The sequence below is a fragment of the Grus americana genome, chromosome 1 (genome assembly GCF_028858705.1).
Source record: "Grus americana isolate bGruAme1 chromosome 1, bGruAme1.mat, whole genome shotgun sequence".
Taxonomy (NCBI): domain Eukaryota; kingdom Metazoa; phylum Chordata; class Aves; order Gruiformes; family Gruidae; genus Grus; species Grus americana.
In genome coordinates this window covers 102,074,368-102,099,812 of record NC_072852.1, presented here as the reverse complement: position 1 = coordinate 102,099,812, position 25,445 = coordinate 102,074,368, and the positions used below count along the sequence as shown (strand labels likewise).

Below are 25,445 nucleotides of genomic sequence, written 5' to 3'. Positions count from 1 at the left end.
AATTTGTGTTTGTCTCCCTTTCAGTTGTATGTGCAGTGCAGTTCAGGTGGGTAGTGGTTTCTGTTCAATCAGATCTGTGTTTTGTACTGTGCTAACCAGAATCAATCTTGTAGGCACAACAGAAACCACCTCCAACAACACAGCAACAGTGATTTCAACAGCACCTCCAGCTTCTTCAGCAGTGACATCACCCTCCTTGAGTCCTTCCCCTTCTGCCTCAGCCTCCACTTCAGAGGCATCCAGTGCCAGTGAGACCAGCACAACACAGACAACCTCCACTCCCTTGTCCTCTCCTCTTGGGACCAGCCAGGTGATGGTAACGGCATCAGGGTTGCAAACAGCGGCAGCAGCCGCGTTACAAGGAGCTGCACAGTTGCCTGCAAATGCAAGTCTTGCTGCCATGGCTGCTGCAGCAGGACTAAACCCAGGCTTGATGGCATCCTCGCAGTTTGCAGCTGGGTAAGGATGAATTTTTCACACCCTTTTAGGTGAGATGACAGAAGAAGAAAGGAGAATTCTTGGGATAAATTGCTTTTATGTATCGCTATTTTCTGGTAGCTCACTTGGTGATCCTAATACCATTTATCTTAAGTTCTGAAGGTTTGCTTATAGATGGTAATTGGCCATTCCCATCAATGTATACAAATACTGTTTTCATTTTACAGATGAAAAAGCTGTGTTGCAGCACTGATGTTATAAGTCATCTATCCCACTGCCAAGCTTGACTTAAGAGCTGCAGCTTACCAGTGAATCATAGAATCTGTTCTACCAATTGTAAAATGGAGAGCTAGCCTAGACCTACTTCACACTTCTATTCATTTCTCCATCGTGAGCAAGAAACTGTAAAAGATGCATGATGATGTATTGTTGAAGTTTGTTTTTAAAATGTTGCTCTGAGAGATGACTCTTTGTTTCTTCAATTCCTCTTGATTTATGTCTGTCTTATCTGAATTTGGGAGATGGTGATAGGTCTCTAATGAGTGGCAGTTTCCCCAAAATACAAGAATATTTTACAGCAACAGTCAACACAAGTTGTGTATTTACAGTGCCTGTACTTCAGGCATGTCGCAAACCACACAGCTGAAAGGCAACATCTACTCAAGGCATCATGAAGGACAAACTAAAATAAACTAAAATTAGCCCTTAGTCTCTGGTCTTTCCTCCTCCCTTCACCCCCCGCTCCCTTTTTTTTAAATATGATGGTGTACTTCTGAACAGTGACAACCTTTTCTTAAAAGTAACACTTTCCCTTTCTCTTTGTTTCTTCTTCCACAATCTTATTTCCCGCAGAGGTGCCTTACTCAGTCTCAATCCAGGGACATTAGGTGGTGCTCTCAGCCCGGCCCTGATGAGCAACAGTACACTGGCAACTATTCAAGGTCGGTAGTGTTCCTTTTAATGCATCTCTGTCATACAACTTCAGTTTATGTGCTTTGTTTTCCCTGCTGAAAAAGAACACTGCCTCCTCAGCACTGGACATAAATGTTAGAGGAGTAAAGGTTTTACAGAATTTAAATGTGCAAATGCATTTTATGTATCACAGAGATAAGAGCAGGTACAACTTCAGAAAGGGGATTAGAACTGTGTAGGATCTTGTAGTGATTTACAGGAGGCATTTAAGATATTGAATGTGATGTGGTCAGTCTCACCTCTGTGCCTGGCAAGATTATGGAGCAGACCCTCCTGGAGACTATGCTCTGGCACATGGAAAATAAGGAGGTGACTGGTGACAGCCAACACGGCTTCACTAGGGGCAAATCATGCCTGACAAACTTGGTGGCCTTCTATGATGGGGTTACAGCGTCGGTGGATAAGGGAAAGGCAGCTGACATCACCTACCTGGACTTGTGCAAGGCATTTGACACTGTCCTGCATGACATCCTTGTCTCTAAATTGGAGAGACATGGATTCGATGGATGGACCACTCGGTGTATAAGGAATTGGCTGGATGGTCGCACTCAGAGAGTTGTGGTCAACGGCTCAATGTCCGAGTGGAGAGCGGTGACGAGTGGTGTTCCTCAGGGGTCGGTACTGGGACCGGCACTGTTTAACATCTTTGTTGGCAACATGGACAGTGGGATCGAGTGCACCCTCAGCAGGTTTGCCGACGACACCAAGCTGTGTGGTGTGGTCGACACGCTGGAGGGAAGGGATGCCATCCAGAGGGACCTTGACAGGACTTGAGAGGTGGGCCTGTGCAAACTGCATGAAGTTCAACAAGGCCAAGTACAAGGTCCTGCACGTGGGTCGGTGCAATCCCAAGCACAACTATAGGCTGGGCGAGGAATGGATTGAAAGCAGCCCTGAGGAGAAGGACTTGGGGGTACTGATTGATGAGAAGCTCAACATGAGCCGGCAGTGTGCGCTTGCAGCCCAGAAAGCCACCCATGTCCTGGGCTGCATCAAAAGAGGTGTGACCAGCAGGTCGAGGGAGGTGATCCTGCCCCTCTACTCCGCTCTTGTGAGACCCCGCCTGGAGTACTGCATCCAGCTCTGGGGGCCCCAGTACAGGAGAGACATGGAGCTGTTGGAGCGAGTCCAGAGGAGGCCACGAAGCTGATCAGAGGGCTGGAGCACCTCTCCTATGAGGGCAGGCTGAGAGAGTTGGGGTTGTTCAGCCTGGAGAAGAGAGGGCTCTGGGGAGATCTAATTGCAGCTTACCTGAAGGGGCCCTACAGGAAAGCTGGAGAGGGACTGTTTATCAGGGAGTGCAGTGACAGGACAAGGGGTAATGGGTTTAAGCTGAAGGAGGGTCGATTTAGATTAGATGTTAGAAAGAAATTCTTTACTGTGAGGGTGGTGAGGCACTGGAACAGGTTGCCCAGAGAAGCTGTGGAGGCCCCATCCCTGGAAGTGTTCAAGGCCAGGTTGGATGGGGCTTTGGGCAACATGGTCTAGTGGAGGGTGTCCCTGCCCATGGCAGGGGGGTTGGAACTAGATGGTCTTTGAGGTCCCTTCCAACCCAAACCATTCTATGATTCTATGATTTATTTTGTTATCCTCCACCTATTGGCATGTATCTCCAGCAGGTTAGAGGTTTGCTTTTCTTCTAGCATAAGCTTGAGGAGAGTTGTGCTGTTTTGAGGTCTGTTAGGAGAGCAGTTCTGAGCAAGACTTGATCCTGAATTCTTGACCTCGTATGTATTTAAAAAGAATCTGCAACAACCAACCTCCTTCCTAAAGTCCGTAGGTAGAGCTTTAAATCCATAAATCCTTATTCAGAGGAGTAGGGATTTATTTTGGAAGTGCCACACAGCCAGATGTTTCCACTGACTTTAGCAAGAGTTATTCTCAGTTCATACTTTGTTACCTGTAAAAACCAGATAGTACAAGTGCCTGAAGAGCTAGCTAACCTACGTATTCAAATATCCTCTGAACTAGTTTAACAAATCCTGTTTCCAGGGTACAAGAAAGAACATTTCGTAAAGCGTTGCAGATAAATTTAGATCATAATTTAAGGCAGACTGATCCCTGTAGACCGGTGAGAGTAAGTTGTAACGGTACTTGTTTGTCAACATTTAAAATGTTACGCTCGAGGTTACATGACCATCTTTATCTTGTGATAGCTGTCATTTCGTGTGAACGCTCATCTCAACCCTTTCTAGTACAGGTTGCCTGAACATACAGGTTTTCTGTGGCAGGAAACATAGACCACTATTGCGCTTAACGATCTGAAGAAAAGCAAGAGAGAATTAATTTAGGAGCAGATGACAGAGGCATTTTAGTATCTGCAAGGTCTTGTTCATTCTTAGTAAAGAGTTGTTTTTTTTAAAAAACAACCTACGATGAATGAGATGACTGTCGTTTGTGGTGTAGAGAGCGTGTATAGCAGAGAAAGGAAATGCAGAGACCAGTTGCTTTTAGGCCCGTTTTGCATTATTGCTTACCGCTAATGTTATCTCCTCCTTGCTCAATTCTCCCTTTTTTAGCTCTTGCATCTGGTGGCTCTCTTCCAATAACATCACTGGATGCAACTGGAAACTTGGTGTTTGCCAATGCCGGAGGTACTCCTAACATCGTAACTGCCCCTCTGTTCCTGAACCCTCAGAACCTTTCTCTGCTCACCAGCAACCCAGTTAGCTTGGTCTCTGCAGCTGCAGCCTCCGCAGGGGCCTCTGGACCAGTCGCCAGCCTTCACGCCACCTCCACCTCAGCTGAGTCCATCCAGAACTCTCTCCTCACAGTGGCCTCTGCAAGCGGGGCCACGTCCACCACCACTACTGCCTCCAAGGCACAGTGAGCTGGGCTGAGCTGTGCTGCCAGCAGCCTGTTTCACTGTGCAGTGGGATTGGCTGCCAGCGGGGTTTATAAACTGAAAATGTGATGGGCATCCTCTCGCCGTGTTGCTGGGGACAAGGGAGAGAAGGAAAAATATAAAAAAACAAAAGCAAAACAGGAAGGATTTAAAGCTGGGACAGACATTTGCCTAATTTTATAATAAACACTGTCTTTTCAGGATCGCTTCATGGATCGGAGAACTTTCTAACCAAAAATGTAAAAAAAACAAAAAACAAAAAACCAAAAAAAACCACAAAAAAAGTGAAAGGACTACTTATCATTTCCAGCAGTCACAATGACAAGTTAAGGTGGGTTATCAACTCAAACATAGGAAGGGGATTTCCTGTTTCTTTTTGGTCTAAATATCTTTCTTTTTTAATTATCATTTTATAGGTCTGTTGTACAGGCCATTATGTCATACAAGGTGTTTATAATCGTATCAATCATGTTGGGGGTTCCTTTCTTAACTGGTACAATTTAGGCAGGCCTGTATTACTGGTGTATCTCTATTATTATTATTATGATTATTATTATTATTATTTTTATATATATAGTTTGGACGCGTTTGTCTTTTGCTCCTGGATTATTTTCAGTGAGCTCCCACACCATGGCGGGAGGGCGGGAGGGTGGAGAGGAAGAATGGAGCACAAGTAGACTTTCTGTCCTAATTAATCTTCTGGGAACGTTCCGAACAGTTTCCTCATCCTTGAATTTGTCTAATGGTTACTTATAGGGGTCAGAAGAATTTATGTTCATCGTTTGCGCAGGAAGCTCAGTGTAGCAGTAGAGATCATTGTGTGCCAGCTTCCAGGCTGGTCCGTGCTTTTTAAGCAGAGGTAGGAATTAGTTCCAAACTGCAGTTCTCTTTCTCTCAATTATTTAGACAAAATGGCCAAATTCTGCTCTTAGCTTTGTGTGCATGGTTCCTTTTTACTTCAGAGAGTGGGATTTGACTTCCCAAATCTAGATTGTGTGACATACTGATGGATCTTCTGTTCCATTGATTTGATTTTGCTGTTAAGAGCATACACAAGTATTTTTAAAATGTCAAGTTACCCCAGCTAATTGGCAGTATGTAAAGCAGCATTCACAGTCCTCGATTCCTGCCAAGTGAATTGGTACAGGATTTCAAAAGGTCAGATTCTCCCTATTCATAGCAATATTCTTTTTCTGTTAATTCTGATGCTTCCACCATTGTATTTAGAAAAACTTTCTAGTAAAAAAGTGCTTCTGGCTGCAAAACACAGAAGCCAGTGATACAAGAACAGAAGTTACCATCGTTTATGCCAACATGATAGAGCTGACTCTGGGGCTCTGCACATACCTGGGTGATCTCGTGTAGTCTCTGAGCTGTGATGCTGCTAGCTATGTAAAGATGGTAATAAGCATCTCTGACCAGAGCGTCAGGGCTTGCCTGCCACTGTCATGATCTTTTCAAGGTTGATTCTGATCCATGTAGCAACGGATATTTCCATGGATGAGGAAGAGTAACGAACTGTACAGAAGTTAGATCTGTATATTCTTAAATATACAATCTAGTATCTGAACCAAAAAAAAAAAAAAAGATTTTTAAAAAGAGAAGACTGGATCACTGCAATGCAGTTCACTTTGAACTTTCCATTCCTGATGGATTTAAAGGTTTCTGCCATGTGTATAAAACTAAATTACTTTTAGCTAGTAAGGGTATTAGAAGAGTCCCTTTCCCCCCACCCCCTTTTCTTTTGTCACCAGAGTGTCCTAAAACAATGAGCTGTTGCAGCTATGTTCTTTTTGTTGATGATTCAGGGGGATCCTGGAGCTTCTCATCCAAGATCCAGAAGGCAGCAACTTTAAACTCTGCATATGCTTTGGTTTGTGACCTGAGCATGTGGGATTTGTGTTTGCACTCAAGTGGCAGAACCCCTTATCTCTCCCCCCACCACCATGTTTTTGCTCTGTTCATCTCTAACTCTCCACCTTCCTGTTTTACTGAATATTTAAACCAATTATCCCTAAAATTTCAAAACTAGTGAACTGCAAGCAGGGAAACTAACAAATGTCCGTCCACCGTTTCTAATGTGTTTTTGATTTTTTTATGTTTTATTTTTTTAAAACTAAGCTTGAACCAAAGTCAATTTCTAGCAAGCTGCTGTACTAATGGACTAGTTTGTATAAGTGCAGTTCAGATGCAGAGAGGCGATAGATGCTACTGACAATTTCTTTTTCATTTGTCTTTTGTTTTTATTAATTTTATATAAAAGTTGCTGCTTGTTTTTAATCTTTTTTTTTTTTTTTTTTTTTTGGTTGGTAATTTGTGTTATCCTTGGGGCAGACTCTTAACTTGATTTTAATTTTTCTTTTGTTTGGTGTGTAAATAGAATGGCAACGTCAGGGGATTGTTAATCCAACAGGTCCCACCCTCATCCCACCGGTATTGATAAATCTAAGTGTTTTTGATGTGTCTCTATGACTTCAGGCTGTGCAGGAGACTTTAGGGCTATGAATAAAACTGCAGAAATGGAAATAGCCCAGAGTAATAGCTTCAGAGCAGTAAAAAGAATAGCTGGGTGAGCTTCAGGGAGGTAGGGAAGAAGTGGAAGAGGAGATGCTGGTACCCACTATGTTGGTCTGGAGACCATAGCACACAGTTTCTACCAAAGGAATGCAAGTCCCTGGGATGGGGAAAACTGCAGCTATAATGTTCGTTCCTGGCTCTGAAAGTTCCCGCTTACTTTCACGCCTGTGCAAAAATGCGATTTATCAGGAAGCTTTTTTTGTTAAAGGAGGGGATACTACCGGTCTTTTCTCCGATGTATCCTCTGCTCCCTAAGGGTTTTGTGGCGGGGTGGGGGGGCATGGTCCTTGCATATATCTAGGAAACACAAAGAAAGGTGGGCCTTAAATCAACGGAAAATCCTCTCTCCACAGTTCAAAGAGACTGTGCCATTAGCTGTCTGAATGAGTTTTCATGTCCCATTCTTGCTGGTTTGTGGCTGGGAGGGTCTTGTTGAGTACATATCTGGAACACTAATGCAGCTTGGATGGTTTATTTATTATAAAAATCTGCTTTTTTTCCTGACTACCTTTGCATTGGTCACATGGCTTTGGTGTGAGCACCTTATACCCCATTACCCTCCTCCTCTCTCCCCCATCACCCTCTCTGGGGCCCAGATTCCAGGGAATTTCTTAGCAAGTCTTTTTCTGAGAGAAACTGAAAACTCATAGTCGTCACATATCCAGAAAGGGCTTGGTTTTGCTTGCAGAAGCTGACATAATACCCAAACAGCACATATCCCATGGCATCCGTCACCAGTGTGCTCTGGTTCATTCTTCTAAACCATCCCGGTAACTGACCGTTGCTCCTGGAGCCTGCCCTTCATCCCTGGCAGTGTTTTGTCTCGTGGATGCTGGCTACCTCCAGTGTTCAGGTGTAAGACGGAAATCGGGTTGGCAGCGGGTGTGCGCCTGCCTAGTGAGAGTGCATGTGCTCCTTCAGAGCATGAAAGGAATATGAGATCATGTACTGCAATTTAGCAGAAGTTTCTTTTTTAGATCATAATCATGCTGACAGCCAAAATTGATGCATCTGAAGAGAGACAGTAACAATGGTATACAGACGTAGTTAATAGGTGAATTTGTGTTCAAAAAACATGTAGATGTGGCACTTCAGGACATGGTTTAGTAGACATGGTGGTGTTGGGTCGACAGTTGGACTTGATGATCTTAGAGGTCTTTTCCAACCTTAAGATTCTATGATAGGATCATGGTCCGAGCTCACAAGTGTTGAAAATGGAGAATTATTGTCGCAGTAGACACTGGGACATGCATTGTCACAAACTTGCTGACAGACCCAGGATATTTATTTAGCAAACAAATTTGATTTTTTCCTCCAATGACATAAAGTTACATCCCTCATTCCAGTGTCAGTGGGTTCATATGTTGAACGGAGATGATTTTCTGTTACATGCTCTCACAGACTTAAATCCTTACTATTCTTTTTAGGAGAAGATTTTCTCTGCAAATGTTCATTTCTAGACAGTCTTCTAGCTGTGTGCTGGTACATTTGCTCCTATATTGATTTGTCAGCCAGGACCAGAAGGAATTTCGTAGCGTATTAGAAAAGCGTAATAGCATCTCTTTTTCAGAGCTCCATGTCTCTGTATTTAAAGATGTGTGGGTTGCTTTTCATAGTTGCAAGCATGCCAAAGGACATATGCAGGAAAAGAGAAGGTGAAAAACTCTCTCATCATAGCCAAGGACAGTTAGCTCAAAAAGCAAGAGATTTCCAGAGACACAAATACAGATATGCCCTGAAGGTCTAGAAAACAATTTAGGAAATGGCTTCAGGATGAGATGTTGTAGGCTGGTGATGAAATTTTTTCTGATGTTAGAAAAATGTATTCCAGTTTGGCTTTAGCACACTTGATCACCTCAGAACGCCCTCTCTGTAGTCATTGTAGAATGATTCATCAACAGCTCATAGAAAGTACACACAGATATGGCTGCTTACAAGAGTCACATCTGTCTATTTAAATCTCCTTAAGAGGATTTATTTTGCTCCTGAGTTACTGTGCAGTATGTGTTAGTCTAAGTACATTTTATCATGTCGCTCTGAGTTGGTGTGTATGTGCATGCACTCAAAAAATTTTGGGGGAGATACTGTGCTTGTTACAGGCACAAGTACCTGGTTTTTAAGAAGGGTTGTTTTTTCTTCCCAGCCCATAGGCCAGTGTTACTGCAGTTTTTTGTTTTTCTTTGGGTAACTTGTGATGACACATCATTGTTCCGCTACTTCTTAAGATCCTCTGCTTCTATACATAGTTGTCGAAACGCAAGTTAAATTGCATTGAAAAAGTCACTTTACTGTGAATAGGAAATCTGTGCTCAGCTGAACCAGCAAGGAGAACATACTTGAAAGTTAGTTGGATCTTCATGTAGAAATGTGCTGCTGCTGCCGTTGCTCAGTAATTTTATTTGAGTGCTAGTGAGGTTATCTTGTAAGAGAAAACAAAAATGCCAGAACATTAAGAGGAAGACATACATTCTGATGGCTTGAATTATAGACCTTTTAGGACATCAGAAACTTCAAGTTTGAATTTTATCTTTAAATGAACAGGCTGACAAAGAGATTTTCAGTGAAAACAGTGTAGCTCCTGATGCATTTGGAGTTACAGCTTGTGATTTGTTGCACCTTTTAGGTTAATCAGGGAGATGCCAACACTGAGCAAAGAAGCTATCTGCTGATCTTAACACAGAACAAATGTTCTCTCCTAGTATGATAGCTTTTCATTTGAGCAGGAGAAATCCACTGCCTCTACTTTTACCCCTTATTTTAATTTTACATACTTTACAGTGAGCATTAAATGTTGACAAAAATTTTATACTTCTGATCTTTTGGTATCTTGCCAAAATCTTTTAGGATAACTAATTCTTTTTTTTTTTTTTAAAAAAAAAGGCATAGAAATAACCTGTTTTGCTCAGGGGGCAGTAAGAGAGTGGCTGTTACCAAAGTATGTTAGCGAAAATTCTCCATGTGCATCCATGCCAACGACTGTGTGAGTAATAGAAAATTTCTTTCTTTTTACTTCTCTTGGAACTATAACCTAATGTTTTGGTTTATTCTAATGTTTAAATGTCACCTCGGTAAGCCTTGCGGTGCGCTTTGGCTCAGCACACGTTTCTGCGGTTGAGTTACTACTGAAGGAGACAGCAGTGTTAATTCCTTAACTCTCTGCGCATTCCTGCAGAGCAACATTCTTTAAAACAGAAATTCCCTCTTTCCATTCTGTGAAGCAGAACACCCATTACAGCTGGAACCATACTGCAGATACTAAACCAAACCAACATCTAGTTTACCTTAAATATCAATCGATATTTTATTAGATAAAAAATTACTTTACAAAATTATCCTAGAGAGACAAGTAGCTTCTCATGATCATTAGAGTGTTTTAGGACAGACAAAATAGTGCTCCTTATCCAACTTTCAGTGATACTTGGTTTTAAACCAGAAGTTTAAAATGTAAACCTGTTTATTGCCATGTTGACTTTATTAAGAGTCACTATTCCTGTTCTGCCTGAAACAGTTAGGTGATGTTTATCCACAGGGCATGGGTACGCCTGTTGGATGTAACGATGTACGCCTGACTGTTGCCTAGGGTGGAGCGTTACCAAAGGAGTAAGCTAACCCGCTGCCCCCCACTGGGTTTATGGTTGTCAGTCCTCACATAGCCTACTCAAATTCCTTCATATTTTTGCAACCAATGCCTCTTTTTACTTCTCCCTCCCTTTCCAAAATACTATAGCAATACAGAATTCAAGATGCATACCTTGTGGAGGTTCTGCTCTTTTCAGAGCAACTTCTGTTGCTGCCAGTGAGTCTTTCTCTTTTTTCCAGCGAGGAGACCCCGAAAGTACTTGAAAGATTTTTTGACAGAGGAGGCTTTGTCGTAAAGTTACAGACTCAACGGTTTGCAGCTTCTTAAAATGTTCATATCTTTTGCTCCGTGATCGGAACAGTACCTGGTTCGCTGTATGCCAGTGCAAGTAGTTTCAGTGCTTTTGGGACAATGGAAAGAGGCGATGCCTGTGCTTGCATATCTTCACAAACACACACAGTAATGCATGAAAATGAACTTGATCTTTTTTTTGGCTTATCTATCTTCATTGGATCTGTCTGCCACTTCTCCCAGGACACTCTTAGTGGGCATGTGCTCTCAGCTTTTACCCCCATGGGATGCTGTTAGAAGGGTGTTAGGAAGCTTGCACTGGAACTGCAAATAATTTAACTGTGGGAGAAGGGCAGAGACACCTTTTAGTTGAGTAGACAGATAAGGTCAGGATGTAGAACGTATCAGGTACTTCTTTTCTGACCAAATTCCTGAAACCGAAACAACTACTGGGCTGTCTTGGGGCTGCTTTTAGCTCCACCCACAACAGCCTGCTAAGAACCGTCCGTAACTGGAATAATCTGGGCCCCTTCCCTCCTCCCTCCCCTCTCCCTCCTTGTTCCTTCCCCGTCTTCCCTCAGCGAAAGGTAGCACCATACAGCTCTGAGAACAATACTTGTGGGTAGCAGCTGGCTTCTGGCACCTTCATAAAATACCTCAGCATAGCTTAGCATTGTCGCAGAACTGGTTTTAAACTGAAAAAATCAGAAGAGAAAAGCAAACTTTATAAATAGTGGAGATAATTCTAGCTGTAGAGTTTAGTTGAACTGATGTTTATTATGATTGATAAACATGATTATGCTGTATGTATTTGAGATCCTGTTTATAGGTTACAACTTTATAGGGTCGGGTGGGGGTGGGTGGATGTTGGGGGCAGAAAAAGGGGGTTGACTGTGTTAGAAGGAAAATGTTTGCTCATGAATTTTTTTCCTTGTATCTGTCTTGCCAAAGGAAACATTTTGTCGCTCCTGGGTTTGGGATTGTTGTTTGGTTGGTTTATCTGTGGTCTAATCTGCAGCACAGCACGTGGTGGCATGCAGGTTGCTGATTGGGTTGCTGTTCAGGGTCCTTTCGAGTGCGCGCACACTTCCCTCCCTCTTGGCCTTTCCTCGCCCTTCACTGGGATCTAAAGATGAGGTAACACGTATCTGGGAGGCTCGGGGGAAAGAAGATGGCTGTACCGGGTTAGAATGAACCTTGGTGGTGTAAATCCGTTTCAGTTAGTTGAGTTGCTCCAGAGCTGAACTGGGTCCGTTGTGTTTAACTTTGGGGAGGGAGAAGAATGGTTGTCGCATCTTAATCTATCTGGGAGAGCAAAAGTGAAACAGGTTCCTTTTATCCCCCTTGTCTTGTTACTGAATGTAGGGCTTGTAGTGCTTGATAATAGGTGGAAAACTTTGTAAACACTTCCTTTTCTAATAGCAATGCTAATCCTGTCTAGACCAAAAACTATGAAAGAAAAAACCAAACTGAGAAGTGAAAGCTGACCTACTCCTAACACCTGGCTGGTATGCCTGAAAGGCTTGAAATACTGTGAGGCAGTCATGGGAGAGGAGCTTCGAGGGGTTGTTGGCGAGGGAGCGGGTTGTTCTCCCAGCATACGGCTTGGTGTTGCGGTGGGAGCAGCGGAAGAGCGAGTGGTTATTGCCTTGGGAGGGTGTTGCAGCCCCCTCCCTCTGGACCTCAAGGCTCCCTTTGCATTTCCCTTCGAGTCCGATGGAGTGGGGCAGGAGGGGAGGGAGGGGTGCGTGTGGGGGTGTGTGCAAGTGCGTGTGTGCGCAAGCGTGTGCGCCTGGCTGTGTGTGGTGGTGGAGAGAGGTGGGTTTCTAAAGGAGCTCAACTCCACTGGGGCAGGAGAATTCCCAGTGGCCTCATAGGGAACCAAAGGCACTGATAAGTTGTCAGCTCTGCTGTACTCAGAGCGGGTAAGAGGAAGAGCTGGGTGGGGTTTTGTTGAGCTTTGGGTCAGTGTCCCTTTCTGTAAGGACCTCATCTCTCATGGGTACTCCCCCCTTTTCTGCATAGAGTCGCTTTGGCTCTGTGAAGACAAACGGTGTGTGGGGCTTGCCCAGTGCTGCAGGTCTGAGGCTGATGTTGGGATACAGTCAGGGAAAACTGTTTCTTTCCTTCGAATGTGGAAGCAGTGTAGTCCAAGGTGAGAGTCTGTTCGACAGCTTTTGCGTATGGTCTTTCTCTTAAGGGAGGGACCTTGAAGACTCCCTTCTTTGCTCCCCAAAATAGCCTTGTACATGTTCATGTATCGTGCTATTGGGCTGAGTTGTTTTATCAGTGAACCTGGTGAGCTCTTGTGAAGAAAGGGAGGGAGGGAGGGAGAGAAGGAGGAAGGGAGAGAGGTGGGCTGTCCAGCTACTCTTCCTCCAGATGCCAGTCGGGTTGCAGAACTTCACTGAAAGCTTTACTAATAGAATTGTTGTTCTGACATTATGTAAAAGTGGTATTAATATTGTGTGACTTTTCAAAGAGCTAGTTAGATTTATAGATAGGTAATAGGGATATTGAAGAAATGACTTCTCAAAGAAAAGAGCACTTGGAACAAAAGAAGTGGAAAACAAGGTGTGCTTTAAGGAAAACAAATCTGAGGAAGGAAATGAAACAGCTTGTGGGAGGCGAGGGAAGATGATCCCCTTTGGCGTTCCTTAGTGCTGCTGAGGCTCAGCCCCAGAACTGGAACATACCCCCTCTGCCTTATTTCATCTCTCTACCAAACAGGACATTGTCAAGTAGCTCAGACCAAAATGCTGATCTGTCTTAAAACTGTGTCGGTCTGCTGGGGAATCTACTCCGGCAGAGCTTTACATAAAACCATGAGATACTTAATTTATCATGTTAGCTTCCCCTTTCCTCCTAAAATTCTCTTATCTGTTGTAGGCCCCACTTCAGGATTCATACTGCCTTTGCTGACTTTTGTAGCAGCAGCTGCTACTTAAGCCCTGCTCCCTAAATGTGATAACATTGTGTGTGGACGAAGCTGGCATGTTGCGGTGCTATAGGAATCTGAAATTATTGACCAGAAGGAATGCTAAGATATTGGAAATGGCATGCCAAGGGGCAAGTCGTGGAGATTGCACAACCCTCTTGAGAAACAATTTAGGAACGAGAGCACCCGTGACAGTGTCCTGAGAAGAAGGCAGTTGAGACAAACCCCTTAGTTCTTTCCCCGTTCACTCTCCATGTGTCGGCCTCTGTGACCCTGGTGCTCCCTGCACCCGAGCGAGTCCGAGGGGGAAGCGCAGTGCGAAAGACTGGGAGGGAGATCAGCGTCACTCCCCGTGAGTTCCCGGGGAGCTGGACTGGGCCTCCCTGTGAGACAGGGAAGAAGGGAAGGGATGGCTGCAGAGCCGCCTGCAGGTGGTTTGACAAGGCCTGGAGCAGTGCTGGTCCCCATGGGGCACCTCACATGCCAGCGGTCTGTGGGCAGGACCCGGGCAGTAGCTTCTTCGTCCCCACCAGTGCCGTTGTTCCATTTCCTTCCTCTGTGGTAGTGTCTAAGGCTAGGTGTGAGTAGGTGTGGGGTGTTTATCCGCCACAGGTACAGGAGCTGTCGTATACCTCATTCTAACTCGTAACTGAGTAACTTGCTTTAACTTTCTCCAAACCCTACAGAGTTGCCAAGTCTGCCCTCCCTCCTTTGATTAACACTGAATTCTGGCCTATAGCACCCCGTGACCTGCAACCTGGGGAGTGACCCCCTAACGCCTCTGAATGTCGCTGCTTAAAAGCTACTGCAAAGTGAGGGCAAATTGCAATCTTATTTTATTTCCTTTGGTTACAAGGGGTCCTCTTGATTAGTCTGTGAATATCCAACCCCTCCCCCCCGCTCTCGGTGGAAAAGGGCCGCCTGCCCTGCCTTTACCCACAATGGGGCAGCTGCCCCGGGGCTGCGCTCAACTTCAGGGCCCGGGGGCACTCTCAGCCCAGTGCTGCGTACATGCTACTCACTTTTTAACATGACCAAAAAAAAAAAGAAAAAAAAGACAAAAAAAGAAAGAAATCTCCAAATATTTAATTTTCTTCTTTATTATTTGACAATCCTGTATCCCTTTCCCGCTCCCCAGCCTGGCCAGAAGCTGCATCCTTAACCCGGTCCATCTTTATTTGAATGTAGTTCCCCTACCCCCATGGGAAAGAGAAGCTTTGTCAGGTCACGGTGGCTGCTATAAGTCGGGAGGGGGCGGTTTCTTTGTTTTGTTTTGTTCTTTTAAAATTTCCAGCCAAAACCAAAGATTTCCTAATGATTGTATAAACTCAAAACAAACAAACAAACCAAAGACAAAGGGCGTCTTCAGCACCAAGCCCATCTGTGAGGCCAGGCTGGCTGGGGCGAGGATCTGGCCGGGACAAGGGTCTTGGGTCTCGGCCGGCATCCAGCCTGGAGGGGCTGCCCCGGGCGAGGGAGCGCTGCCCTGGGCCTGGCCTCCCAAACGCCCCAGGAAGAAACTCACTGCCCCGGGGCGAAATCCGGGGTGCTGGGAGGGGGCGGCCAGGGGCTTCACAGGTGGGTTGAGGAGCTGAAGACTTGGGTGCAGGATTGGCTGCTCTGCTGGGTGCTTTAACCCTCTGGGGGCTGGGTGATGTTGATTAATACACGCTGAGGTGCACTTCTGAGCTTCCCCCCTCCCCCGTCACTGCTTGGAAGAGGCTGTCCTGTTGTGAGAAATCCCTGAAAGAAGAAGAAGCAGCTTTTCATTTCTCCTCTAGTTCCTTTTTTCTAGATTTCTTTTATTTTTGCAGCACCACTGTGCAACTATGCATTGTATTTCTCAACCTTTTATGCTAGGTAGATGCCTGTGACTTTTTAACTTTTGGGGGGGGGGATTGCAAATGGAGGAACTTTTTACATGGATCTTTTTAATCTCAGTTGATTGGGGGGTGTTTGGTTCTAGGGTCATACAAGCTCTATCCCAAAGCAAAATCCAAATGTTAATATTATTAGCCTGATGCAGATACCAAAGATAATTTCTTTCCTGCAGAACCTTAGACTTGTGTATTAAGTACGATTACCCAGCACTTGCATTAGTCTAACCTCAGTAATTCCAAAGCTTAGATGTATATTTTGGTATATTTCTGGGATATTAAAAAATTGTCGTTTAAATTCTTGTTTGTTTCAGTGTAATGCTCTTAAAGTCATAGCATGGAGATAACTGAACTTGTCCTATTCTTAGTAGTTTGAAATAATAGTATTTTTGTATGTTTTGGGTGTGTCTATGTATGTATTAACATAACAGTTTTCACTGCCTAGGTGTTCATAAATAATAAAAAAAACCAATTAAGGGTTTTTAAACTGTACATAATATTCCATGAGGAATTTCCACCAGACCGCCAATTTGGATTGCATTTTCACTGACGGCCGCTCCCAACTGGGATTATTCTTTCTTTTTAAAGAGACAGCATGTTCTTTTGTTTTCCCCGTTGACCTGAGGTTCTTTCTCAGCGTAAAGGGGGTTTCACTGTTTTTAAGGGATGGGCCAAAGAGGAAGTAGCTTAAATTTTGTTTTTTAAAAAAATCTTTAACATGTTCGTTTGAAAGCTTGCCCTTTGTACAAAAAAACGGGAGTTGAAAAACAAACCCCTTCTTCTAAATCCGGCAGTAGTTTTCAAAGAGACAGTGATTTGTGAATGTCTGTAGCGTCTGGGCAGTCCCTTTCTGCTTCGTTTCTAAAGAAGAGAAGTTTTCAGTCTTAATGGTTTCACTGCTCTGCACAACTGCCTGCTTACACTGGCTGGGAGGGGTTTTTTTTTTTTTTGTCTTCCCTTCTTCAGATACTGCATTTATATGCTTCAGGTCAGCAGAACACTTGAAATTGAGGGCCACATAGGAATACCCGTACCCAAATGCAACCCAAGCTTTTCCTGAGACTGAAATGTGAGAGTCCCACACATTTCAAAACCTTGCTGATCACACTAGGGGTGAGGAGGAAGGCGAAATGCTGTCTCTTTAAAGATGTCCTTTATTATTATTATTATTATTATTAATATTATTATTATTTTCCCAGTGGTTGCCTACAGATAGCTGTAGGCATTGAGAGATTGTGTAGATTACAGTAAATCAGAATGAAAAGGTAGATTTTGTGTAGATGCATTTGTCTGCTGTAATTTTTTATATATATTAAACTTACTGTAATTGTACAGTTCATTTCTGTTGTAAACATCATTAAACCATTTTCCAAGTGTTTTAACATGTATGCACTTGTTTGTAGTTTTTTAAAAGTGTCATGGGAAGGCCAATGCCTCTTCCCCCAGTGCCTCAGACTGGGCCAGGAGATTGTTCCTTCATGCTCTTTAGCTTGGTCAAAATGGAGGAGAGCCCAGGGCTTTTTTGCTTTTGTTCTACTCCCGTATTACCAGCTCCTCTCCTCAATGTAAAACCAGCTTCAGTTGCTTCCTGAAGGCAGAGAGACACCCACAGTGAAGCGTCCCCGAAACAAGACTTGGATGCTTTTTGAAGTCAAGATCATTTATATATAAAAAGCAGAAAGGTGTTATTTTTTCCTAAGAACTTCTTCCCCATTGTTTAGCGGTTGGTATTTTATGACTGCCGAAACTTTTGACTTCTACATCTTGCATATATGGTTATCATGATTTTTTTTTATTTTTTTATTTATAAAATATTTTCAGTGTGCTTTGTTCTTGCATCAAGAGTGCTTTGCAGTAGCAACTTTACTGTAGTTTTTCAACTCAGCTGTTGGAGGTATCACCCAGTTCTCTCAGGTTTTTCTTGTCAATGCAGAACAGTAAGGGACCTAGGAAATTCTTTCCAAGAAACATTCATGGCTGTGCATGGGATGTCTCAGTTCGGGGGTTTTTGCACTAATTTAGTGTCTTTGAATTATTCTTCAAAAGCTACAAGCTCCTACTGCAGCTGCAGTTTTACTGCTTAAGTTAGGCACAGCCTTGTAATTTACATAGCAGCAAGCTTCTCTGCTGCTAACCCTGTGCCTTAAGAAATGGCCATGCCAGCCCCTCTGGGCAGTGCCCACAGCTGCAGCTCTTGTTCCCCGGGTCTTGCTTTAGCTCTGCTCCATCAGGGCTGGCGGAATGAATGGGTTGGCTCCTGACCCAAGTTAAAATACCCTTTATTTTCCTGCGCTGTTCTTGTCCTTGCTGAGCTGCTTACAGGCTTCGTTGCTCAGGCTTGGAAGTCACTGGTACAACTGCAGATGCAGGGGGAGATGAGTGTCCTGTTGATAGCTGGTCTTACAGCATTTTCCCAATATCCCATGTCACCTCCCAGGCTGTGCTTAGCAGCTCCTGTCGGAATACCATCCTCCCCGGCTTGCCTGGGAGATTACACTGCTGGGAGTGAATCGGTCCAGCCTGCCTGACTGCGTCAGCAAATGAGCTTGTACCATTCACACAGCTGTTCACCGCGCAGATGCACACAGAGGTCTTGGATGCTAACTTTATTAATTCATCAAAAATGCATTACATTTAATGAATTAATATTTCTTCGTAATGATACCTGCATCATCTTTTAAAGGTAATCTGATGACAGACTGGGTTGGAAACTGCATTTACATTGGCTTTTGTACAGTTTCTGTTGCCCAGAAGTGACAGTTTAGGTCTGTTTCTGACACTGGAATTCCCACACTGACTCTTACAAGGGGAGCCTGTTCGGCAGCGACAGTTGACATTGCTAACTTAAGGGGCAGAAGTTTTGGCCAAACACTTCAGCCAAATGGGATTCTCCGGGGTGAGTTTTCCTGGTGTTTCCAGTATTAGTCTCTTTGTATCAGAGGTCAATCTCCTCGTTTTCATTGTAATGGGTATCTTCCACCTTCTGAGAAGTCTCTTAGGCAGGTTACCTGGCTCTTACTTAGCTCCAGGTGCTGGATGAGCGGCAATGCCATTGCTCCATCTTTTGCTGGAGCTTAGTGCTCATTTCCTTCATACTGAAACGCTAGCACTTAGTCTCTGTCCTTCACTACAGTAATATCACATCACTTTTTACAATTAAAAAGTCATTCCCCCACTGAAGCAGTTTTTAAGTAAAGCAAAAAGTTTAGCTGGCCTGTGTCAAATAGTCTAAAGATAAATACCACTGGAGATAACTACAGCCCTAATGCAATGAAACCATAATTAAATGTCTTGATACCCCCTGGGAGGCAAGTAAGAGCTACAGAAACAGCTGTGTTAGTAGGTGTGGCCTGGTCCCACAACACAAATCTTACAAAGATCAGCGTAATAACCACTATTATTGGAAAGAACTGTACAGGTATGTACATTTTAACAGCTAAAGCTTGCAGTTACACAATTCATGAGGGAAGGGAGAAGGGACTGACCAAGTCCAGACATATTCCCTCTGTGCACCAACCAAAGCAGGTTGTAGCACAGAGAAAACAGGCAGTGCTTGGTTTGGGTGAACCAGGCTTTCCCTCCTCCCCTCCCCAAAGCAGGTGGGCATCTCTCACCATGCCCATCCCCACTGTGACTCCCACTTAGCGGGGGGGCAGGGGCTGCATTTGGAGAGCATCGTAAGTGTCCTTGGTCGCTGTACTGAGTCCCTGAAAAAGAGAAAAACAGGTTACTGGTGTGAGTGCTAGTTCTCTCCAGCTGACTGGTTGGGAACAGGATGGCAGGGGCTCAGTAGTACAACTCTGAATTATTTTTTTTCCCCCTACAGAAGTTTTTACCCATGAATGTTTCCTTAGTCCTTGTATGGTGTCAATAGCTGTCACTTACCTGAAGGCAAGATGCAACCTGAGTAACTGTTATGAACGTATGACTACAGCAACTCATTGTAACTGGTTATGCAGATCTTTAGAGTACATTTTGTTTGCATATTATTGCCTAAGAGCTAACTGATGCTAGAGTGACCTTTGTCTGCTAACTGAATAGACATCAAATCATTAATTTTGTTCTCTGGACTTCTCCTTTGTAATTTGGACGTGAAGTCAGAGGCAACGCCAGGTAAGCTGGCAGCAGGGCTTCAGGTGGCTGCATGCCCCAAGAAGCATCCCCTCCCACCCCTTCCTGCCACGCAGCAGTCCTGCTCCTGCCAGGCTGCTGTGGTGGGGGAGGCAGCTGTAACGCACGAGGTACAGATCCCTGCTGCAGCCCTGGAACCAACTACTCCCACAGCAGGGCAGTGGAAGATGTGGCAGAGTCGCAGGTCAGCCCAGAAGGCTGCCAAAGCAGAGGTAACGGGGCTTCCAAGAGCGAGGATTCAGTAAGACACATGGTACCTGCTTGTAAAACTTCTAGCTACCCTCAGTCCTCCACTATGAACATTTAATACCATGCTGAGTACAACAGTAAGACAGTGCTTCTTATCAGCTACTTGTGACTATCAGTAGAGCAGGTTTTGAAGAAAGGTACCATTAGCTACAAATAAACCACCTTACAGGAAAACTCCCTGACGTGCTGCATCAGAACAATTTTTTAACATGTGGGGGTTTTTTTGTTATTTGAGATGCCAGTGACAATGTACAGGCTTCTACAGAAGTAAAATGCATTTTGGACCAATTACGCATAGAAGCCCAAATGAGGCCTTATTGATGGACCCCTTGCAACACTGGCCTGGAGGTGCCGACCAGTTTGTGCTCTGTACGCTCTACTGAGATGCTCTGAGTTATAGCAGCTGTTTGGTAACCTGAAGGTTTCCCTTCAAGCAATGAACAGTTCAGAGCCAGAACTGTACACAGCATCTGCCACTGTCAAAATGTGGTTCGCCAAGATGAAGAGAAGGTTCCTAGAAGAGCAGCTAAACAAGTGTTCCTGCCAGTTGTATTTAGAACATGCAGCTACTTTATCAAAGTACCAGCAGTGTGGTCTTTGCCCTGAGTCTGAGTAGCTACCCTCAAAAAAGGTGCTTTGAAAACACTGCTTCATCATCCGTTGCTTAACAGTGTGGTGAGATACATAACCAGAGGCTACCATGAAGCCAGATGAAGGGAGCAGGTGCTGGATGTGTTGCCTACCTGGTAGACACCATCGTTCCCTTTGCCTCGGCGCCTCTGCTGCTTTGAGAAAGAAAAGGAAGCATAGATTAATGGTTGCTTTTTCCATTATGCAAAAGGAAAGAAATCCCTGACTTCCCCCATCCTGTCCTGAGGGTCTGCAGCTGTGCTTGGCCTGAGCACCCTCTGCACAGGAGGAAAAGTACCTGCTACGTTTGGACCAGCCCAGACATGCTGCAAGGGCTGTATAAGGAGAAAATAGTGAGGAGTGGAAATAAAAAGGAAATTATTTTGGTTTGCTGACATATTTTTCTGTCATACTGTTATAAAGCTGCTATCACTTTGATTTACTGTATGTACAGACATTCGGCAATGTTCCTATAGACACACATTGTTTCATGTGCTGAAGGCACACCTGGAAGAAATGGGGCTGTATTTTGTAAGTTGCTACGTCAGCTGGTGTCTGAGGGACTCTGCCTTCTATTGGACAGACATGGCGAAGTAAGTAAATGCTCCAGCACACATTTGGTAAGCCATTTACATGTTCAAAGGAACTGCAAGTAAGGCTGAGGAGAAAGCCACGCAGGATTCAGTCAAATAGGTACTGGGACTGTCATGGGACAAACAGAGCACACAAACAAGGTCACTCAGACCAGCCAGGTACAAAGAAAAAAAACCTCCTTGAACCCGCTCACTGCTGCATTCCCAGGGGTACGAGGAACTGCCAGACAAAGCAGCCAAGTTGCACACAAGTGTACAATTTCTGGGTGAGAACCAGGGCCAGCAGAGCTTACAGCCCTCTGGATGGAGGCTGGCATGTCAAGCCTGCGGCTGGTCATAACTGCTGACTGTATCACAAACACGTGGCAAAGAGCAGTGCCAGCCACAATTAAAACTGCGGCAGTCTGTTAAATGATCATCTGTCTAGAATGAGGCAAGGTTTTTTGTTTTTTTTTTTTTTGTTCTGTGCATGTGTTCCCAGTAATAGCAACAATCATAAAAATATAGCGAGACTTCATATAGTCATAGCTTGTAAACTGAGCTTGAATGTGGTAGGTGGGCATTAGAATAATAAAAAAAAGGGGGGGGGGGGGATTAAATGTCACTGTTGCTTCAGCATTTCTCAGCACTAAATTGTGTTTTGAAATGCCCTTCCCCCCCACACACTTTTCAGAGGGCATAGAAAGTTTATATTTAAGACATGCTGACATAAAAAAGAACCTGTGTAGGTCACAGCAATTTTTTGTTTTGCCATAAACAGTGTCCCCAGATGTTTGGGGTTTTTTTTTCAAAACACACTTCCTTCCCCCAGCAGTTTGTGCTCAGAGCTAAACCTATCAGTTTGCTGCTAGCTCTAGATATAACTGTTCCTTCTTAAAAATGTGAGAGTGGAGGTGGGGGAAGGAGAATGTTTTCCGCATTACTTGAAGACAGGCACAAGTTGAAATATTTCCCCTTGACATTATTCAATCTGCACAGGGACACTCCTGGTGTAGGGGCCATGTTTCTAATATGATGGGACAAAGCTTACTGTCTGATCTCCACCTTGGTTTATGGCTACTGTAACGCTACAGCTACATGTGCACCAAGCACACTGGTTACTACAGGAAACAGGGAACTGCGCTCAGCTGTGCCTGTACGCACTGTGCAACATGGGGCCTGCCTTGTGCAAGGCAGCTACGTGCAGCCAGGGCTGCTGCTCTTGTAAGGGAGCAGCAATGAAGCATTTGCCATCCCAGGCTTTCACCAGGGAGGAAAGCAGGACTCACCTCTCCCTTCATTCCAATTTCACTGTATGCATCGCCCATCTTGTCCTTCTGCAGTGACTGCAAGCAGAGAGGGGGAAAGAGTCAGCATGTTCCTAGAAAAGCCAAGCCAGCCCCTAGGTGACTGCACACACACACACACCCCCCCCACACCCCCCCGCCAAAGTCTGTGCTTCTGGGGCTCCCTTGCCTTCAAAGCTTGAATATATTCCAGAGCAGAAAGGACAGTGGTGGGTCTTGACCAATGGGCATTTAAGTAGATGCTATACATACTCAAATCTGCTTGGCATATCAATACCACCTCATCTCCAAACACTTAATATAACTCTACCCTCAACCAAGTCAGTTATCTAGACTGGCACCAGATACTACAATCAAAGCTCTCCAAACAAAAGCTTTAAGCAGCATTTGTTCAGGAGACAAACCCGACCATGCAGGTCAGGCCCAGAGAAAAGGGAAGTCTTAACATTGCAGAGCGAAGGTTAAGAAAGAGATCATCTTCCTTCCTCCATCCAGGGGAAGCAGATCTGAAACGCTTACAGCCAGCTGTGATCAGAGTGTCTGATTCCATAATGATGAAGGCCAGTCTTGGAAACAAGCTCATTTCTCAGCGAGCATTGAACACCCAGAAAGCACTGAGTTAAGACATGAGCTTTAGCATTCCTGTGTCTATGGAGCACAGACCACCACAGCCTGAGTTAAACTGATTAAGTCAAGAGGCTCCTAAGCAACCACTCTTAGACGCACAGGCAGTTGCCCTTTGTCAGAGAGCAGCCAGAGAGGCTGGAGAACAAGCACATAAAATACTGCAGCATCAGTCACATGGGATGAGGGTTGGTTAGTCACTAATGGCTAACATAAAAGGATCAGCAGGTATCTTGATCCAAATTCTTTTCCCTATCTTGCACTGGTTTTCTCCTATCATGGAGGAGGGAGCAGGAACTTTCTAGGAAAAAAAAAGGGGGGGGGGGGTTGTAGAAGGCAAGAAAAGTCTTTGAAAGCAGCTGTTAAGTTGAAATTGGGTAGGGAGAAAAGAAGTCTCCTATGCAATAGAAACTCCTCTTTCTAGCCATCCCTCCCTCTCCTCTCCCTCCAGAGCTCTCTACTCACAGTATACACGGTGTCCTGTGGGTTCTTTCTTCTCTGCTGTAAAACAAAACAAGAAAGTTGCCCACACGTTGCACTACCAGCATTCCCAACCCCCCACCCCTCCCCTTATGTGCCTGTGCATTTGCTCTAAGGCACAACTACAGCTCTACGGACGTGCCATACCCATTACAGCCCTTCTTGTCTCCACCCATAAGGCTTTCTTAAGACAACCTGTTCTCTGGAAAAATAATTTAACAGTTGATAAAATTTAGCTCTTCTCTGCTCAATCCCTACAGCTGTCACCTGCAGGCAAGCCCTATGCACTGATGCAGAAGGTTTCCCCTCCCTTTTCTTTTGAAACTGTTGGGCTCTGCAGCAGAAACTGTTGTTTTGGCTGCTGTTTTACTTTGATGGCACTTGTTTGGCAGCATCACGTGCAGCGAGCTCTCGTGAAACACCCACTCCCGCCTTGCCTGCTCCACATCCGCCCCAAGACTGGGTGTCACTTCCTATTCTGAGTGGCTGTGAGCTCTCAGCAAAGTGACGGGGGGGGCACGAGGGGCAAAGATCAAAGTGGAGCGGAGGGGAAGGTTTACTCTTGTCCCCCGCCACGCTACCAGCCGCCTGCCTGCGTTACTACACAGATTTTGCCGTTCCCTCTCTAGGAAGGCGCTGGTGCTTAGCAAACATGTGATGAATGCCTGCATGTCTAAACAGCGGTTAGACATGAGAAGAAAGGAACCAGATTAAAAGAAAAAAAGGTGCACGTGTGAGAGGAAGTTACCTGGTGTCTCCCGCCCATCTCAGGGTCTGCACCTCGCTTTGCCCCCAGAACATCATACTCATCTCTGGGTCCACGAGACAGTTTCTGAGACAAGAAAGCAAGAAGCAGTGACGGACATTATTATCATGAGACAATAGATCTTGATTTAACACAGGAAAAGAAAGGGAACCCAGTTTGGTGTCCAACTTCATGAGTATTATAGCTAGAAATTATTTTACCCCTTAATGCAACTGTCAACAAAAATTTCTATGCTTAATCAATGGAAATGACAACAACTGATTTGTGCAGCACAACACTGCAAACCATTACATCTAGACCCTTTCTTAAGTAGAAATGAGCTGAAAATGAGAGCACGTGAGGGGGAGGGACTCTGAGTTTCATGCTTTCTCTCCCATTGGTGGGTGAAGATCCATGAGCTCGATTTTTCTTCCAGAACAGCTTGCCTAAATTTGCATCAGGTGGCTGTAGAACTTTTATGCACAACACATATCTGGGAAAAGTTACCAGATGCCTGTGGAAGAGGGCAAAGGAGAGATTTCAGGTCAGAATAAAACAGCTGACAATGCCACTGAAAAGGTGACAGGCAACACTTCCTAAACTGAAAAAAAACGCATTAGTGTTCATACATTACACAGTTAAACAGTAGAACTCATCACAGGATGTGGCTATGGTCAAAAGCGTGAGAGAAAAAAATTAAAATCAAAAGACAAGTAGACATAGCAAAAATAGCTACAGTTTAATGCTGCCATGAGTGAGCAATTTAGCCAGGAAGGACAGGATCTTGTCTGTGTCCTCTTTCACTGCGGAAAGAGCCATCAGATGCTGGCTATGATCAGGGCACAGTGGATGAGGTACACCTCTGGTATGATCTGCTACAATGGGTCTCGCTATGGGGCAACAGCTAAAGCTCGAGGATGGGGACAACTGGGCTGTGATGACTCAGGCTCCGCACGCTTGATGATACAAGAGCTACAGTCGCCCAAAGTCAGCAACGCAGCATTCCTGGGTGTTTGCCCTTTCTCTAGCCCCCATGAAATAATAATCGGCAACGTGGGTAGTGGTGTGCCTGAGACTCACCCAAGGACCGGTGATCAGTGACAGCTGCAAGCCAACTGCAGAGAGCCGGGCGTAAAATTGGGGTGTGCATATCATATATAACAGCCCGGTGGCTGCGCACACACGCGCG

General features: G+C 44.7%; 2 protein-coding genes across 13 annotated transcripts in view; one reads left to right on the top strand and one right to left on the bottom strand.

The window, feature by feature from the left end:
• POU2F1 (POU class 2 homeobox 1) overlaps positions 1-4,884 on the top strand; it is a 110,743-nt gene extending 105,859 nt beyond the window's left edge. For all 10 annotated transcript variants that reach the window (XM_054824310.1, XM_054824354.1, XM_054824337.1 and 7 more), the window contains 3 exons: positions 114-459; positions 1,291-1,379; positions 3,930-4,884. In XM_054824310.1, the coding sequence (XP_054680285.1) occupies positions 114-459; positions 1,291-1,379; positions 3,930-4,240 (746 nt within the window). In that variant the 3' untranslated portion in view covers positions 4,241-4,884. The remainder of the gene's footprint in view (positions 1-113; positions 460-1,290; positions 1,380-3,929) is intronic.
• An 11,654-nt stretch (positions 4,885-16,538) lies between these two features.
• The window catches only part of CD247 (CD247 molecule), a 69,856-nt gene continuing 60,949 nt past the window's right edge, over positions 16,539-25,445 (bottom strand). For 2 of the 3 annotated variants that reach the window (XM_054821185.1, XM_054821195.1), the window contains 5 exons: positions 24,260-24,343; positions 23,497-23,532; positions 22,390-22,446; positions 20,642-20,683; positions 16,539-19,225 (listed from right to left, as the gene is read on the bottom strand). In XM_054821185.1, the coding sequence (XP_054677160.1) occupies positions 19,160-19,225; positions 20,642-20,683; positions 22,390-22,446; positions 23,497-23,532; positions 24,260-24,343 (285 nt within the window). In that variant the 3' untranslated portion in view covers positions 16,539-19,159. The remainder of the gene's footprint in view (positions 19,226-20,641; positions 20,684-22,389; positions 22,447-23,496; positions 23,533-24,259; positions 24,344-25,445) is intronic. The other variant, XM_054821204.1, reaches the window with a different exon arrangement.